A 19281-nucleotide genomic window follows, 5' to 3' on the forward strand; every position below is an offset into this window, starting at 1 on the left:
AAGCAGCGGGGAGATTGTGAGCCCTTGACCTAATCTCAGAGCCACACTTGGAGACAGAGTAACACCAGGTCAGCCTCATCTCGGTCCCCTGAGGCTGCTACCCCTGAGCCCAGGGAGAAGCCCAGTCATTAGCTCATCCTTATGTAAAGGGATGTAACAGCACTTCATTTGCACAGTGACCTTGAGCATGAAATAAGCTGAATGCCTGGCACCCAGAGGCCCTCCCATTTATAGTTCTTACCTTCTGGAACTGATTCCCTCTTTTAACCTAAACCCTAGTGGTATCCTCCTGATGTTCCAGAAAAGAAGAATGGACTCAAAATTTAAGAATGTCTTTCTCTATGTATAGGGGCTGGGCCCGGAACCCTTTAGGGTTCTGGCGTGGTTCTTGCAGCCACACCTTGCTGACCCTCTGGGACCAGTGACTTGACTGAGGGTCTGTCTCAGGCTTGTCCTCCAAGAATCTACTGGTGAGGCAGGATTCGCTCCCACACGCGTCCTGTCCCCACGGCCTCCCCACGAGAGCACTCTTGGCCACAGTCTGGCGGGGGGTCCGTGGTTCCCAGAGGAAGTCACCTGCCTAGAAACCTGTGCTTAGCCCTTGGCCCTGCCGGCCCCTCCAGTCCACTGGGTGAAAGTGCTGAGCCCCCTCCCCGGGGAGCAAGGTGAAGGGAAGCCACGGTGAAGTTCACGCACAGCCGCGTTCCCACGAGGCAGCATACACCGCAGTCAGGCCACTGAGCAGGCCGGCCCCTGGCAAGCCCCTGCTCAAATAGGAAACCAGATCCAAAGCTCCCCTCCTGGGACACTGGAAGGGAACACTCCCTCTCACTAACCTAATCAGTATGTCCATGTCACCAGTGTTTACACAACTGAAGCTGGGGTTGAAGGGGAGACATTTGTCTGGCTTCAGCTCTGCTCCAAAGGAAAGCACTCAGCTGGGTAGGATTGGGAAAGATTAAAAATAACTCCTCCATCCTTGTCAGAACTTTGCCTCTCCTTTGCAACACCCCATTTAGCATCTGGCCTCCTCCCCCTCCTGGTGCCTCCGCTGCCCTGAGGTGGTTCTAAAGACAGCTTCCCAGCCTGCAAACACCTGCACCCTGAGAGACCGCCTTTCCTCGGGTGCATGGGAACGTGTGTCCCCTCGCACGCGGGTCCCTCTTAGCAGGAATACAGGAGACTCGGGCAAGGAAGTCATATTAAAGCTATTTGTGAGGCTGCCAAAGGATCGCTTTGATTTATAAAGTATGAAAGTTTGCCATTTATGAATTCACAGTGAATGAGTTATTTCCCAGATTGTGCTCCAGAGGAGCTTATAACATTCTCAATTCCAGTGTGAAAAATGAATTGCAGGGAAAATGGGTCACCGTTCCCCAATGTTGAAAGTGCCGCATTGAAGGTCTCAGTAGCCCCTTCCCGTTGGTCCCTTCCAGGCTGGGTGGTTGGATCCCTGGAAATCCTCGGCAGCCCCGCAAGTTTGGTGCGAAGCGTCGGGAATGGCATCGCCGACTTCTTTAGGCTTCCGTACGAGGGGCTGACCAGAGGCCCGGGAGCCTTCGTGAGTGGAGTCTCCAGAGGGACAACGTCATTTGTAAAGCACATTTCCAAAGGTAGCTACTTTGGTTTCTTTTCATAAAGCCTCATGTTCATTCCTCCCCTTATTTTTCCTTTTTGAAGAACACATTACAGCTTTCAGGGCCTTCAGTGAGCCTCTACCTTTGTTTAGCCCGTTCGATTGCCGTGAAATGTTGGATTTGTAACAAAGCTCACATCTAATGCCTTATGTTTTAAACAGATCGCTGCTTGCCTGCAGTGTGTGAAAATGTTTCAGAAACTTCAGAATCTTAAACCTCCCATTGGGAAAACAAGCATTGGCTCAACTGTTATTCCATGCGATAAATACAGAAATATTAAAGGTGTTCAGGACTTGTGCTACACATCAGAAACCCTACACTGTGTTGCCTCTTCATTTTTTTAAATGTAGATACAGTTGTCATAACTTGCGGAAGGACATGGATACGTCTGGACATGGAGGCGGATTTGGAGGGGACCAGCCAGCTTTCCTCCAGCATATGCCACATCAACAGTGCCATCTTGTGGCCCGGATAGGTCACGGGGCACAGAAGCCAGACTGCTGCCCACATGAAGGGGAATGTTTTCGTTTTACCCCTGTGTGTGCTTGACGATATTTTGGTCAGGTTGGCAGTGACTCGGGAACTAACAAGGGCCATCTGAGTCCCCTTTTCTTCTCAGCGGGAGGCAGGGAAAACAGGGCAAAGGGCTTCTCCCCCATAAAAGGCTTTTTAATGTCAACAGTGCTGCAACTCTGTTATGAGTGGGTAGGTTATAGAAGTCTCCAGAAGGCTCAAAAGCAGAGGAGCCTGAAATATGAGCGCCCGTTGTGCTAGAGGGGGGCTGGCAGGAGAATGGCAAGAGCAGTAAACCGAGTTGTGTGGACGAGGCCGGGCCCACTCCCCTGGGCCCCCGCCGTCCGGGAGGCCTGCGAGCTGAGAGCCAGAGGAGCTCACCGATGAGTCACTGGCGGATTTCTCACTCCCGACACTTGAGTCTTTGTGGTTCTGTTGTTTTTATTTTCAAATAAGACAGCCGACACCTGCTAAACTGAAGCCCGCAGTAATTTTAGCATACTGACTCACTGAGTGTGTTTTACACTTGTTCTCTCCTTCTCTTAGGGAAACCTGTCCCATTTGCTGCTGTCTGCGTGTGCACGTGGACTTTTTCTTTTTAGATTACCGGTAAAGATGCAGCGGCAAAAACGACATCTTCCGTCTCCTCTTGGAGCCGGACATCCTCTCACAGATGAGTGAATTCGCTAGTGTCAGGATCTGTCCATTGATGTCTTTCAGTGTGGCTTCACTGAGACCTGTACAGACTTGCCAGAAAACCCGACATAGTCATGGCTTTCCCGTGTCCTCTCTCCTTTATTGTCCTCGCTGTTTTCAGTTAACACCCCGAGAATCCAAACCGCGCATGTTCTGTGCGGCACCAATCGTTGTTGCCTCTGAATGTCTGGTGATACAGTTTAGGGTCTCCCTCTGCTATGAGAGATGAAGGGGGGAAATGAATTTTATTCCTAAATAGAAATATTTCCTTACAATCTAAGATTCAGCAGCATGACCTTAACCTTTAACATGAGAGCAAATTTTAACTTTCAAAACCGGGCCTCAGTGAGGACTTCAAAACTGAGTGCTCTAGCCAAGCCTCCACCATCAAACAATAGCAAATGCTACTTTCATCTGAAACTCTGGGCATTTTTCTGGCAACAGAGATTCTCGCCTGACCCGTTTTGAGGCGTGCCGTCACCCTGGTGAGCAAGTGTTAATCTTCACCTTTTTTTCACAATTTTCTTCAGGCTGTTGCTTCAAGCTGCCCAAAGGAAGCCCCCGTCACTCACCACCTGGGCAGGTCCCAAGGCACCCCTCCCCCCCCCCCCACCAGCCCTGTGAGGACCGCTCCCCGGGGGCCCCCCATGTATGTGACCATAAGGCCAACCCACGTGCTCTTGTGCCCTCAGGTACCCTCACCTCCATCACCAACCTGGCCACGAGCCTGGCCCGGAACATGGACCGCCTCTCACTGGATGAGGAGCACTACAACCGGCAGGAGGAGTGGCGGCGGCAGCTGCCCGAGAGCCTGGGCGAGGGGCTGCGACAGGGCCTGTCCCGCCTGGGCATCAGCCTGCTCGGTAAGGGGCTGTGGGGGACGCGCGCTCATGGCTCTGCGGGCCGGCCAGGTGCTCAGTTCCCCGGGACTAGGGGTGGTTGTATGGTTTCCATCCTTCCTGCAGGCAAAGCTCAGGCTCAGGGAGAGGAGGGCACTCCCTCTGCTTCCTGCCCTGCATCCATGAAGCACTGGGACAGGACCTCCTTACCAAAGCCATCAACAGCCATGATGGGGCCGTCCCCTGACCTTCCCCGATAGAGGCTCACCTGCACAGATGCCCAGGCTCTACCCACCCCACCCCCACCCCCCGCCCACATAAGTGTCCTTCCATAGGCGCCCCCCAAGTGTGGAGGTGTCAGCGCAAGGACAGGAGCACAGGGCCACTGTTCGCTTGTCAAGGTCACAGGCAGACGTTGTGCCACGTCCTCTCCGCCATGCACATATGGCAGATGCTCACCTTTGAGAAGCACTTCAGCGGCGTGCGAACGTCACATAAACTTCAGTGAGGAGCCCGCTTCTCCCCTTTTATTTTTTTCAAGAGTGCAGGCTCAGCCTCAGAGTAATTACTGTTTGTCGAGCAGCCAGATGGTATAGTTAGAAGTGAAGATTACCGTGGATATTTCCAAGGACTACAAATGTTCGAAAAATAAGTTGCTTTGGAAAGATCTATAAAAAGGAAGCTTCAGAGCTGAAATTTTGCAGAGCAGGATTTTCAAGGGTATCTTTTGTTTATTTGTTTGCAAAGGAATTTAAAACTGTATTGCTTGGCAGCTGGCCTGCTGTGCATCAGAAGGAGTGTGCATCTCAGGGAGATCAAAGTGCCCAGAGCGGGGAGAGCAGAGGTCAGACAAGATGAGCTTGAAAGGATTTGTCCTCTCTCCAGTCTGCAGTTCTAGCCTCAGCCCGCAGCGCAGCCAGCCGAGGCCCTGGGAGGAAGCAGTGAGATGTTAGCTCAGGTCAAGTTACTGGAAATTGTTTAAGTCGTAACATTCTGTGGTGTGGGGCACTGTCGTGTGATGATGCGCGTGTAAACTGGGAGGCTTACGTATGACCTGGGATGGAACTTCCAGGTAGAGGAGCAGTCCGGAGGCCAGGGTGTCTGCTCCAGGGAAGGCACAGTGGCGTGGGAGCGAGCCACATTCCTGAGGGGCCAGCGGACCCAGACGAGGGTGTCAGGGTCCTTTCTTTGTGACCTCAGGCATGTTCTTCTCTTCTCTGAACTTGGGTTTCTCCTTTGTAAATTGGGGCTGGTGATAACATGATTTAGAGGTAATAATAATGACCTGTGCCAGGCAAAGTGTCCGTGTTTGGTAAACAGCACCACTGATACTCATTATTAGGTTCTGGTAGCAAAGAAACTGTAATAGTTGCCTCATTTCAAAGAGCGTCCCACCAGAGAAAGACAAGCAGACAATGGCGGGAGCAGTCTTGCTTTAGTTTCAGTTCAAGGGATCAAGTTGCTGGAACCACAGGAAGTGACTGAGGTTATCTTGGAGGCTTCAGGTCATTGGTTGGGGTCTTTGGGGTCTTTGGGGCCTTTTTTGGCTAAGAATCATGGGCTTCTAGGCCCTCTACACTGGGCAGGAGAGCTTCCTTCCCTCTAGCCAAGCTCTGTTTGGGGTTCACAGGTGCTCAGCAGAGGAGACCGAGCTGGCTGGCCTGTGGCTGTGTCCCTCCCAACCAGTCCATCCTTTTCCCACCCAGACGAGCCCACACCCGCTACCCAGGTGCCACTGTGTAAAATTGGGCCTGGTGGTAGAAATCCATTATGTGAGGAACCACGATCCTCCCTCTGCGGTGTCCCACTTTTTAATTCGGCGCCTGTTGTTAACCAGGCCAGAAGGTCCTAAAACTCTCATCTTTGCTCTGTCACGTCTTGTACAACTTCATATACGTGCGAGGGAATCATTTAGTCTGTCTGTGAAACTTCTTCTTCTGTGAGTGGGCTCACAGTCTTTCTGCATTTCTGGTAATTTCCAAAGACCTGGGAGTTCTGTGGGTGATGGAAATCCCTTCTAGGTGTGTGCTGACTGCACGTGCAGGCAGCCGCCTGACCTTGGGCCCCCAGGAGCACTGCCTCTAGCCGCGCACCCTGAGCGAAGCGCCCATTGCCATGCTCCTCAGACATTTTTAGTTCCCAGTGAGCATCTCCGAGTTGGCTCCAATCTGCCGCCTTCCCTCTGGGAGTTCAAGAACTCTCTGTCCTACTCAATCACCGGGTTATCTCAAAAACGTCCAGTCCTAGAACTACCTGATGTGTAGCAGGAAGATGAGAGGAGGGACAAGAGGAGGACCAATCAAGTCCCTCACCTAGGAAATTCTAGATTTATCACCGTTTAATTTATCCCCAGAAATGGTGCTTACAACTGCTAAATGGAATGAAGTGCCTGATTGAAGTTAGAGCTATTATCATTTTGTTTGAAACCCATGCTGAGTGAAACCAGAATATTAGTTCCTCGGTTTCTTCCTCTAGAAGAAACATTTACAACCCAGTTAGCAAAAATATATTGAAAGACCGCTTGAGAGTTGACGGAGCATTTTCACATGTGTCATCCTGTCTGATTTGCAAACCCTGGCACAGATAGGAAGTTAAGTGACTTGCCCATGTCACACCTCCACCAGGACAAGAGCCTGGGCTTTTTTCCACATGTCACCCACCCTGGAGGGCTCCGAGCCTGGAAACAATCAGGATGTGGGGAGACTGAACAATTGAAAGTTCCAGGGTAGGAAAAACACATTTTCCCCAAATGTTTATGGGTTTGGTGGGCCTTCTTGCCTCTGTTTCACCCTCATGGGGACACTGTGGAGTGTTACGAGGTCCTTGAAAAATCAAAGGGAGTCGTTAGCTGCCGTGCCCAGCCGCGTCGCCCCGAGTCAGCAAGGAAGTGTCAGCCGGTGGAGAGATGCCGCCGAGGCGCTTGGACGAGCGCCACCAGTTTTGAGAGAGCAGTGGCTTTGGGGAAAACTCTGTTTAGCTTACAGAACTGGTAATAAGGCTTCCCCACATTTACCAAACCGACTCCCCAAACACCCCCCTTTCTCCTGCACCCTGGAGTCCGTGCTGGGAGAGGATGTGAGCTCCGTGTCACGGTCACACTCCGTGTTCCCTCCCAGACGTGGCTTCTCTCTCGTGAATACCAAAGGCAGGATGTCAGAGCTTGCTTCTCTCATCCCCTTCTCTTGGGCCGCTGCCTGATGGCCGAAGCACTGCCGGATTTCCCAGCAGCCGCACCCTCCGTGTCCGTGCCACGCTTGGTCTGCCCCTCGGAATCCCACCCAAATTGGCCTCTCCCAGGTGAATCGGGACGTTTGCCCTGGAATGAGTGAGGAAGAGCTAGGCACCAGGACTTGGCACCGACGAGCAGTCCCGGTGCCACTACTGGCCGTCGGCAGGCGGGTTGCAGCTAGTGGAGAATCTGGGAATAACAGAAGTGCTTCCTCCCCGGTGAAATTAATCTGTTCTGGCCTCAAGCTAGAATACCTCCCGTACTCTATGTGTAGGTTTGGTTCGTCTCTGAAGTGCTGTGCCGTACTGCCCGCCTTAGGCCTGTGCCTCTGCTGTTGGGATCTGAAAAAAAAAAGTGTCCAAAGTAAAATTACAGCACGTGGCGAGGGCAGCACCAAAATAGCCACGTAGGCAGGAAGCTTCATAGAGCGGCGAGCAGTGTTTTCCGCCCAAGGCTGGGGAGCTGGTCCTGGAAGAGTGAGGGAGCCCCCCGCTTGCTTCACAAAGAAAGCCTTCCTCCTCCAGCTAAAGGGTAGCAAAGGGAACACCTCCCGCCTCTGCCTCGCCCGGCACGCGCAGGGCGCACGGAAACTCCCCTCCGAGGCACGCTTCCTTCCGCACCTCCCTTCATCACGTCACAGCCGGCTCCATGTGGCCGCCCGCCCCGTGGGCCTGATGCCAACAGACAAGTTTGGGGATCAGTTTCCACTACTTAGAGCAGAGATCAAGTATATGACAGTAAATAATTTACCAGTTGTGGGATTTAGGTGGATTAGACCTAATAAGAGAGCCTGCTGAAGCCCTGAGAGAAGCCGCCTCTCTCCGGGCAGGGCTGCAGATGCCGCGAAATGGCTGCTGGTCCCTCACGGCCTCTCTGGTCTCCGGCTCGCACCTGGTGACCAGTGAGGTGTTGGTGTGTGTGACAGGCCAGCTTTTCCCCTCCAGAGTCTGGTGCTGGGCGGGGGCATGGGATCTGACAGCTCCTTCTCTACCTCTGAGAATCTAACACCTTGTCATGAGGTTCAGATTTTCCACTCTCTGGGCTGCCCAACAAGTTTATCTATCAAAGCCGCAGTTACTGAGCCCTCCCTGTGGCTGGTGGCCGGAGAAAGTGGAAGATCAAAGGGGAGTTTCACTGTGATACCTGTTTGCACTTAGGCAGGTAGAAGGTAGAAGTTAGAGCTCTGTGTGGATACTCACGGCCATCAAGGCTCTATGTTCCTCGTAGAGATTAGGCCTGGCACGTTAAAGGGAAGTGGAAGCTTCTCCGTGAAGTAACCACAGGCCCCTCAACTCAATCTTAATAGTCTTAATGGAAATCTGTCCTTGAGAAAAGGCATTTCTTAAATAATTTAATCTATTGGTGAGTTTGTATTTCCTTCCATTTTCCTACTGACTTAAGCTTGGAGACCTTTCAAAGAAATCAGATCATGACGTTACAAAAGCTGTATTCTTTTTTTTTTTTTTTTTTACATTTATTTTATTTTTGAGAGGCAGAGAGAGAGCACAAGTCGGGGAGGGGCAGAGAGAGAAGGAGACACAGAATCAGAAGCGGGCTCCAGGCTCTGAGCCGTCAGCACAGAGCCCAATGCGGGGCTCGAACCCACAAACCGTGAGATCATGACCTGAGCCAAAGTCGGACGCTCAACCGACTGAGCCACCCAGGTGCTCCACAAAAGCTATATTCTTTGATTTGATGCTTTTCCCTTTGAACTGTCTACCCTGAGATGATCTGAAGAGAAGACCCCCACGGTCCTTGCCTCTGCCGTGCACCAATGGTGGCCACCACCCCCATTGACACTTCCCAGCTGCTCTGACTCCCAACCTCATAGATGGACAGCAGGGCATCACAGTCCTCCTCCTATACACACGAGGCAAGCTCCCCAGCCTGAGTGCCGGGAGGGGTGTCTGGAGGGCGCTGAAACAGTGACCCCTCGGCCCTCCACAGCCAGGGCAGCTGGGGCCACGGGGGAGCAGCGTCCTCTGCCTCCCCCGTCAGTTGCTGAGAAGGTTTGGGAAGCTTTGGTCAAGGCTGAGAAACAGACCTGTCGCCTCAGGTCATTCTTAATCTGTCGATACATAAATTTAAATGGCTCTGTCCAAATTCAGAGGAATGGAATCCATGAAGAACTTTCCCTTTACAATTGACCCAAAGGAACTGGCCTTTGTTTTACTGGATTTTGTTCAAGGGAATATTACTTGAAATTAGCAGGTCATTAACAGAGACCTGGAAATCTCCTTTTACCCAAGAGACTTTGAATTAGTGGCATTTGGAATAATGGGTTTTGACATGTACTAAAATTTCTACCAGGGGGACTCTGCATTTTCCATCCTTTCCATTAATCCTAGCAGGACTGAGTTGAAAACAGAAAATTCTGTCAAGAACTGTAATAAAATGTTTACCTCTCACTGAGCTAGAGAACCCTCCACTCCATCATTGGGGGAAAGAAAAAACAAAACAAAACTGGGACCAGTGAAGCCCTTATGAAGTCTCAAAGCAAGAGGAACAAGAGGAAGGACCCACAGGAGGCTGAGGGATTCGCCCTCCAGGATACCTGACCGGGCTGCCCTCTGGGAAAACCGCGGGAGCAGACTGCTGAGAGCAGGGTAGCTGTTCTGAAGTGAAGAGCAAGCGGCCAAACCTCAATGGAAGTAGGAAGGAAGGAAGTTTTCTAAGACTGGCAGACCGGAGAGCCTCTTTTATAAACAGGATCAGTGAACAGCTTGGTGGTTTAGAGCTGGGCTGGGACTCTGCCTCTCTAGACTCAAACCCTGGCTCAGGCATAGGACAGCTGTGTGACCTTGGGGACAAACTCCTTAACCTCTCTGTGCTCCTAGGCCTTATCTAGGAGCTGAGGATAAAAACCACGTCCGACTCCTAGGATTATGAGGATTAATGATCTCATACAAATAACACTCGATATTGTCCCCAGCACATAGCAAGTACTGAAAACAGATTAGCTATAATAGAAATAATTGCTGTGTCAACAATTACATTAATGTATTATTAAAGAATTTCTCTTATCACTATTAAAAGGGAGAACATGGAAAGGGGACGGTCTCTTCCAGTTTTTTTCACCCTCTTACTTCAGTGAAAATGTATCAGGCTGAGCAGGCTTGCTCTCTCCTCTTTGTCTTCTGGACAAAGGCGTGTGAAGTGTCACTTTGGAAATAGTCTGACTTGGTTATTAAATTCTGAACCGGACTTCACAGATCCTAACTGTGATGGACCAAAAACCCAGGCTGAATATTATGTTCTGGTGAAGATCATACATGTCTAACTCAGTGCTCCATGAACTTACGTAATTGATGAATAAATGTATAGTAAAGAACTTCCTAAGGAGGGTGCATTTTCATCTTCAATCCACATAAAACTGTCTTCTGGATTGAAAGGTTTTCTCTTTCTCGGGATTTTAAGCCTCAGTCCTCACTGGAGGCATTTGCTGTCTTTCAGGTGCAATTGCTGGCATAGTCGATCAGCCCATGCAGAACTTCCAGAGAACATCGGAAGCTCATGCTTCAGCAGGACACAAGGCCAAGGGTGTCATCTCGGGCGTGGGGAAAGGAATCATGGGGGTGTTCACAAAGCCCATCGGAGGAGCCGCTGAGCTCGTGTCACAGACTGGCTATGGTAAGTGGCGGGGCACCCGACAGGCCAGCTCAGACGTCACCGATTAGTTTGCGATTAGGGTCTCCGAGTTAACGTAGGCCTTCGCATGGCAAAGCAGTGAAAATAGAATGGATACATCTACAAGTAGGCAAATAGCCGTCTTTCTCAGCTCCTTACATTTATTTGTGCAAAGGGTAGAATCATACTACTAATCGTAAATTATAATAATTAAGGGCCCAGGAAATCAATTTGTAATTTCATTATATCTATCTCACAGAATCTTTTTACAGTACATCTAAATAAAATAGACTTTAGTGAGAAGAAACCAGTGAGAGGCTGAAGGCAGTTGAGAGCGATATGTAGAAAATATTGAAGCAGAGGCTAGAACTATTACTTTTTCTGGTGACCAGTTTGAAAGGAAAAGTAGGTTATAAGGCAGGAAGATATCTGTGTGGAGGCAGCATGTATGTATTCGGAGGGAGAGGAGCGTGTGTGTGCCCGCGGGCGTACGTGGGTTCGCGCACACGCGCTCACAGAGCCCTGCTTCTGCGGACTCTGGGCCGAGTTCCCGGAAAGCCTTTCCCCGAGCAGACAGCTGTGGGGAACGGGCTCGTGGCACCACCTGCTCTCGGATGGTGGGGTGCCGGGCCCCTCCCACGCTCGTGTACACGCAGGAGTGATGGGTGTGCCGCAGGAAGCGCCTCCCGCCCGCCCCCCCCCCCCCATCATGTTCTGCGCTCTTGTGCCCTGACCAACAGGTGACTGCGACTGTTCCCTTTTTACCGACACTCCGTGCCCTCATTCTGGTCCTCGAGCCGGCTGTCTGGCGACTCTCACAGACCGCAGGAGGGCTGGGCTGTCAGACACGCGAGCCCTCTGCCTCCGGCCATAGCGGCCGGGGTACATCTCACCGCAGGCACCCCGCGCCTCCGCGGGGCCGACAGGAGTGTCTGAGAAGCGGAGAGCGGGAGACAAATGCCCACGCTCCGGCAACCATCCGGAGGGGCTTTCAGAGACCACACAGATGCGAACATATGTTCCCTTTGGCTTTTCCCCTCGCCTCCTCCCTCCCCGTTTCTGTCTCTGTCTCTCCCTCCCTCCCTCTCTCCCCCGCCCCTCCTTCCGTGAATGACATTTTCACTCACAGGGAACGGGGCACAAAGAACCACCGTAGCCCGAAAGCGGCCCAGGCACACTCCCTTTATCAGATGCTTACACATCAGTAAACAGCGTTCCGTGGCTGCAGACCCCAGCCCATCCTTCATAAATCCCTTTGTTCCTCACCGGGAGTCTCCCGGGCCGAGGACCCCTCCCGTAGGTCAGAGCATCTTGGAGCAGAGCTTCACGTGGCCCTGTTGCTTTCCATCATTCTTGTAAAACTTTTATTACCGCACTGAAGGTTTTACAAACCACTAACTCTCAGTCTAATGACTGTGCCTCGTTTATAAACATTTACAAGCCCTCGGGAAGCACACATGCTGTACCATCTTTGGTTCTGGAGAGTCTCTTTGGAGGCCGCATGGTGCTGCTGGGTGCCCTCGTTCGGTGCCGGCACCAGGGGGAGCGTGTAATAAACCGGAGGCCCCACGAGTGCTCATAAATGTAAATGGATTCGTGTTTAACAGCTGGATTAAGTCACTGAAATACTGTATCTAGGCAAACCATGTGCCTTTGTGTGCATCTCTGTGTGTGTTGTGTTTTTTATTGTTTGCCCAGCCCAGCACAGATACAGAATTATTGTAACATTAAGCAAGGAAGTCAGCTAACAATCTTGACTTTATCGCATAAACTGTAATGGCGTGTGAGCTGTTGCTCAGGATGGATTACTCCCAGGAGCGTGATGCTTCCGTTAATTGCCAGTCCGGCCTATGCTTGGACTGTCGTTCACTCATTTTTCAGTTTGTAGCTAATGTAAGATCGCCAGAGTTCAGAGCGTTGCAGTGTTTAATGACTATCTATCCATACGACCGCTTCCAAAGACTTGACATCATTTTGGATCTGTAGTGTTTTATGGATGGCTATAAGCAGATGACATCACTATACCGTGGAACTGGTTTCCAGAAAAACAACTAGTAAAACTCCCTTACTTCTCTCGCCACAGGTATTTTACATGGAGCTGGACTTTCTCAGCTTCCCAAACAGCGCTATCAGCCAAGTGATCTACATGCTGACCGGGCCCCGAACAGCCACGTCAAATATGTCTGGTAAGATTATCTAGACGCTTGTTCAGCTGCACACGCATGTTAACAGGGCCTGGCTTGCTGTCGAGCTAACGGCCCCTACTTCCAGGGGAGCCCCGGGGGGGGGGGGGGCGGTGAGGAGCGGCCACGTTCGGCATCTCAGGCGGCGCGAGGCCATCATAGCGCCAGGGAGAGGCTGCCGTCCCCAGATGTGGGACGCCTCTCGCGCACCCCTCGGGGGAAGCTGCACGCTGACGGAGCAGCCTAAGCCTGCGAGGGGACCGGGGACTCTCCATGAAGGCAGCGTTCTGATCAGGGGTGACGTTTCTAATGGGAAGAAAAGGAGCTGGTCAGAGCCAAGGGAAATCCTTGTCCCCAGGAAGGAGCTGGATTCGGTTGACCAGAATCAGTTTGCGAATGAAAGTGGCCATTACGTGTGAGGCTAAAGTTGATCATCAGATTGGCGAGGGCCCTTTGCCTTTGGGGACCTTCGCGTAAGAATGCCCCAGCCCTTGGTACAGTGCGCACTGATACAGGACCATCTTTTCCAAACTGGCTTCTAGCCTCACTTCTCTCCTCTGAAACAGGAAAATGCTTCAGTCTCTGGGCAGACCGGAAGTCCACATGGCCCTGGATGTGGTTCTGGTGAGGGGCTCAGGCCAGGAGCACGAAGGGTGCCTGCTGCTGACCTCGGAAGTGCTCTTCGTGGTGAGCGTCAGCGAGGACACGCAGCAGCAGGCCTTCCCTGTCACGGAGATCGACTGTGCACAGGACAGCAAGCAAAACAACCTGCTCATCGTGCAGCTCAGGCAGCCGCGAGTGGCCTGCGACGTGGAGGTACATTTCAGAAAACGGGGTGACTGCGCGGCTAACGGCCAGGGAAGTGGAGATGCAGGCTGACCGCCGGTAACCAGGCAGTTGGGGCTGCAGCCTGTGGAGGCTGCTGGGGACCGGGAGGGCCGTCACAGGAAAGCGGCTTGGGGGAAGGGGACCAGGGGGCCCGTGCGGAAGCACGTTGGGAAGCCCCAACCCAGGTGTGTGTGTGAGGCTTCCTTAGGGGAGCCCAGCAGCGGGCCAGATGGACTTGAGGCCTGGGGCTATGCCACCGTACGAACTGAACGAGGCGTGGTCATCAGGGCGCCGGGGTGCTGAAGGAGACGGGACAGCGGAGCTCCAGGACACACAGGTGTGTCCAAGAAGGGCCAGGGCCGAGGCAGCAATTCTGTGCTGCTGCTCCACAAAGCAGGCACAAGTCTGGTGGCACAGGAGAGGACTGCCACGGAAGTGAGGGGACCGGGAAACAAGTTCACAAACCAGGAAGGAGGTCTCACTCTCTCCCCCGTTTCCACTCCAAGACCTCACGGGTCAGAATTCTGGGCACGAATCTCTTTCCTCCTCCCCCTGCTCTGTACTGTGTGTGGCTCAGCGTTCCCTTTCCCACGGGGCAGATTCCCATCCCTTAAGTACCGTGGGGCACCCCCTGGGCTGCCGCTTAGGCTCTTGGGGCAGCTCTCTGGCCCAGCCTGTTCCTGTACTGCATGCTGGCTCCCGACCACACAGAAGTTGCCACGGGATGGAGGCCCAGGCAGGGCACACTGGGTGTCGGGGGTGAGCCCTGACAAGAGCGACACCAGCTTCCTACAGTCCAGCGGCGAGCAGGTGCACCCTGTGGAAAACTGCTCTGTTCCTGCCTCCCCATTCACTGCCTGATCCAAGGGTCTCTAAGAGTTGACCTACGAAACAGACCTGTTTTTCCACTCAGCAAGGGGAGTGCAGGTCAGTGGCAAGCTGGGACCTGCTGGTCCTAACCTGAGGACTGAGTGGCCCCAGGAAAGGACAGCAAACCTGCCTGCGGCGGGTCCTGCCCCGTTCTTTATTTTCTTCCTGGTATGGGAGCCTGTGTCTCCCTCGCACCGCTGTTTGGGTAAAATTATCTGAGAAGAGGGAAGGCAGCCAACCACAACAACTCTGAGATTTCTCTAGCTTCTTGGATCCTAATCAGTCAGGCTTTAAGCTGGGGCTTGGCACTAGGCGCACATTGCTCTTCGAGTTGATGACTTTCTGGGAATAAACAGAGGTCAGATGTCCAGGCCGACTTTAGATCTGCCAAAATCTTCTGATCCAATTGACAATAAAGCAGCAGTGATCTGGCTACAGGATTTGGCAAGGGACGGTGTCATTATCTTCAAGTCCTTGGTCCCTAACGAGAAACTTCCAAGGCCCTCGGGAATCTATCGTTATTCCTTAGCTGCTTGGGAAATATCTCGTATCTTAAACTGAAGACTGGAGATTCAGCTTTTGTTGTTAAAACGGTCTCTACTGTCTTCAGTTGTGATCCTTCTCCCTTTGGCTTTTGTTTGAGGAGGGTACTGTGGGGAATTATCATAGCTGGGAAGGAACAGGCCTGCTTCTCTAGGGGTTAATGAGATGATAGCTGGAGTCACCACTCCTAGAAGTTGCCAAAGTTAATTGAGACCATGGGATCACCAAGTTAGAGGCAGAAAAGCACCGATGCTCTGGACACCATGCTCAACACTGGTCTTCCATCGGTACTCGGGAAGAACAGGGGGCTGGATTAAGGGGGAAGAGGTCGGAAGAGATGACTGAGGGCAGGAATAGTGCAGGGCAGCTGTGGAGTTTACCCAGCAGCACCTGGCTGTCCCGGCACAGGACAGAAATGGTGGAGATCCAGTACGCGGTCAGCCCCCAAATTCTTTCTCTGAACCTATCCCACTTTACCTCCCCCAACTCCTAAAAAACAGGAAATAACTGCCCCCTCAGTCCTGTGTCCAAACCCTACCCCCCTTCCCCACTCACCCCGAAGGAGACCCAAACTTTACAACAAAATGCCCGTTTCTTTTCTGAGACAGCACACCCTTCCGTAGGAGTGCTGTGACCCAGTGTATGCGCAAAACGAGGCGGGGGAATCACCCGGCAGTGCTGCTTGACACGGGGACTTTTCCTCAGCTGCCGTGCTCATGTCAGTCAGGACTAGTCACCTGCAAACTGAATCCACAGATGTAAACCTGGGTTAAGAAGCCTACCTGCTGTCTTCCAGGGAAAACTAAGAACAGTATTTTTAGATCTTCATATAAAATGGCTTTTCTGCTTTTTTTGCTTCAGATACTAGGAAACACAGCTCCTTTGAAATTTGGAAGGAATTAATTTGTAGATGACATCACTCAGTATATTAAAATGTGGCAGGATTCAAATATTTTTAAATCAGCATTTGCTTTTCTTGGTTAAATGCAGCCATTTTTAGGGTAATAATTGCTTAATATGCCTGGCACATTATTGAAATCCCTTATGAGAGGCTCAACATGAGTCAGAAGGTCAATTTATTCCTTGGCCAGGTTCCTTTCACAGCACGGGTTTTCCTGTGCTGCTGTTCAGGAGGAGCAATTAAGACTTTCTGTGTTTTCAAAGCTTTCCAGCTGAATTCTGACCCCATCAAATGATATCATCAGAGCTCTGGCCTTTGCCTGGTGGTACACAGCTTTCATCTGTCAGTGAAACTTTGGGGGCCTTTATTTTCTTTCCCAAGCTTCAAAATAGGAGATCCAAACTCTAACGGATGCCCTACTTATTTTTCTGGCAGGCCCTTACTCCTTACCGTCTACTGGCTTTGTACAGCGTTTAAGACACCCTTGGCTGCACTGTTTCTGTGCCCTACACAGAAACACAGAAATTCTTTACATTACTACTACTTTGAGGACTCAAAAGCCCTTGTTAGTTCTTACCCGGAGTGATCTTGCCAACATTTGGTAGGTACAGAACCACCGAAAAGGCCAGTGGCTACCTGATTCCCACAGATCAGTAGTTTATACTGGAAACGTCCCAGTCCACGTGATCTACACCCCAGATAGCTACAAAAGCTCAGGGTGGGAAGAATTTATAGATCCAATTGCCTTTGATGGGTGCTTTCTCAGAAAATCTCACTTAAGAACTTAGGTAGTATATCTCAGTTCTCCTATTTGAGTTCCACTGAAGATGAGCCAGACTTTTATGAACCATAAATGTACTTTGCATCCTCCCTTTTTTTCCATAAAAATTTCCCCTTCCTCTGCCCAGTTTCCCCCCCCCCCCCCCCCCCCCCCCCCCCCACCGGCTTTAAATCCTAGTGTTTATAAAAACAGAAAATGTTACAGTTCAAACGGTATTTATTTTTTTAATGCTCTGTCCAAAGCCACTGGTTTGAAAGAGGTGCTCTTCTCCAGAATTTCTTCTGTCAAACTTTAGAGGTTTAAGGAGACAGGCAAACAGAACTTTTATTTCAGGATGCAAGTTTAATGTTGATTTATGCAGAGGAAAGACACTCTTCTTTGTTCCTGAGCTGGTTAGTAAAGAGCAGTGACAGATGTTTAATAGTTAATGAGTAAAATGTTACCAAATCATCAACTTCAAACTTGGGAATTTCACACAACACCAAACGCGTATTCAAAGGAGGTTGTCCTAACAGTCCCATGCAGAGCTTCGTTTGTACTGCTGAAAGCGCAGTGTTATCACTGCCACAGCTCAGAGGAAAAATAAAAAGCACAGCGTTGGATAAAAATGGCTTTATTAGAGGACCTCAAAGCATAATGCACAGATGTAGGAGTCAAAAACAGAAGGAATACTTTGGTCATGGGAGTCCCATTATGAAAATTTGGCAACTTAAGACTTTATTTTTGGATCCTAGGTGGATGGAGCCCGAGAGAGACTGTCAGAACAACAGTACAATAGACTTGTGGACTACATCACAAAGACATCCTGCCACCTGGCCCCCAGCTGCTCTTCCGTGCAGACAGCATGCCCAGTGGTGGCTGTGGAACCTCTCCCCTCCACGGTGAAAACATACCATTATATGGCCGACCCACATTTTGCTCAAGTCTTCATTAGTAAATTTAACATGGTAAAAAATAAAGCCCTGAGAAAAGGGTTCCCCTGAGTACCCTCTGAGGTGTTGATCCCTGCTTGTACAATTTATTTTTGAAAAAGAAACGTAACTAGTTCTGATCGTATCTAAGATGAACACAAGGCCAATACTTTAATTATAGGTAGTTTTTCAGCCTCTTCTAAAATTAATTCCTTTCCCTAAAACTAAAATGCAGTAAATAAAAAACGTGTTCCTTTCCCATTTGGAGACATTGATTAAAAGTCTCTGTTGTCATCTCATGACACGTGTATTCCCTTTTGCTCTCTAATAGTATTTGCTAAATTGTTTACTATAATTAAGATCTGTTAACTCTCTGCTCTAACACAAAACGTGGTCAGGCCTTAGAATGGAGAGACTGGTTAAAACTTCATTCCCAACCGCATCTGTTTCTAGGCTAAAACACTATCTTGGCCTAATACTCTCGTCTGCAAATGTTTGGAATCTTTAAGTGCTTAGGATTTTATTGTTTAACTTGTTAAATTTATTACTTAAATGTGATGCTCTTCTTTAAGTAAAACCTGCTATGTATGTTCCTACTTTAAAGTCTGCATTTTACTGAAATTTACAAGACATTCTCATGACTGTCCAGCTACACTGTGGAAAAAATGTCTCTCCAATTCGTTTTAGCAAACCAGCTTAGAGTAAATCCAATGTCCGTCAATGAAAACAGAGCACCCAGAGTGCTCAGACAACTAGGTATTCCCTTTGACACTCTCTTCTGGAAGGGTTTTAACAGGATATTCATACTGCCCTGGGATACTGGAGGGGAGTCAAGAACCCCAATGTTACTTACCCTTACCAATGAACCAGTCCAAATAGTTTATTCTGAATTGATCCAATACAAAAACATTCCCAGTGACTGGTATTATTTCTGCATTTAAGGATGGATTTTTATCAAGACTCTGGGTTACCAGATATCATCTCTAATAGTAAAAATCTCACTCTGATTAAAACATTTTTACTGACTATATCCAAATTGGGTCTACAAACTGTTACATACAACTGTGAGATGCTAAAAATTCAATTTCAAATGCCCACTAATTTTTAATTAAATCTCACATGTCATTGGGCACGAGAAGTCACTATGTAGTTGTTTCTGGAAAGTGAGACTATTAATGAACAATTCAGCCTGAATTCTAAAAACTGATTCTTCCACTAGTTTGTTGTGTCACACTCATTTGGGATAGTGACAGCTTTGTCAACCTCAAGAGTAACTATTTTTAAGAATGTAAATATGTATTAATTATTGTATCTTTTATGGTCATTTTGGCATACTACTTCTAAGAACTGTTATATAAATTGTTGAAAATAAAAGGAATCCTTGAATTACTGACCACACACAAATGTGTACTGTCACCAGGTGTTTTTCAAATGCAGGTTTTCACCAATTCCTGGGTTTAATATGGCTCACATTAGGATCCAAGAATTCTGTGGGAGTTAAAATGGTTAAGAAACAGTTTTTGTTATCCTAATAAAGTGCCAATCAGGGGTAAAACTAGCTTAGGCTAAAATAAACTTGATTTTTAAAATTCTCTGTATTACTTTGATCACAAAAAAAGCATTAATAATTAATATAGGGGAGAAAGGTCCTAAGTCACCCCCCGACCACCACAAAAAAAAAGTTCCCACACTCTTATTAACAGACATTAATTACCCTAATACA

At 49.7% G+C, this 19281-nt stretch overlaps 1 protein-coding gene across 6 annotated transcripts in view; it reads left to right on the forward strand.

The window, feature by feature from the left end:
- VPS13B (vacuolar protein sorting 13 homolog B) overlaps nt 1-18962 on the forward strand; it is a 795663-nt gene extending 776701 nt beyond the window's left edge. For 5 of the 6 annotated variants that reach the window (XM_040494094.1, XM_040494093.1, XM_040494095.1 and 2 more), the window contains 6 exons: nt 1437-1613; nt 3539-3709; nt 10368-10544; nt 12625-12727; nt 13291-13540; nt 17382-18962. In XM_040494094.1, coding sequence (XP_040350028.1) covers nt 1437-1613; nt 3539-3709; nt 10368-10544; nt 12625-12727; nt 13291-13540; nt 17382-17630 — 1127 coding nt within the window. In that variant the 3' untranslated portion in view covers nt 17631-18962. Of the gene's footprint in view, nt 1-1436; nt 1614-3538; nt 3710-10367; nt 10545-12624; nt 12728-13290; nt 13610-17381 lie in introns of all 6 variants that reach the window. The other variant, XM_040494096.1, reaches the window with a different exon arrangement.
- The last annotated feature ends 319 nt before the right edge of the window (nt 18963-19281 follow it).

The sequence above is a fragment of the Herpailurus yagouaroundi genome, unplaced genomic scaffold (assembly GCF_014898765.1).
Source record: "Herpailurus yagouaroundi ecotype Mexico unplaced genomic scaffold, PumYag 186, whole genome shotgun sequence".
Lineage (NCBI taxonomy): Eukaryota > Metazoa > Chordata > Mammalia > Carnivora > Felidae > Herpailurus > Herpailurus yagouaroundi.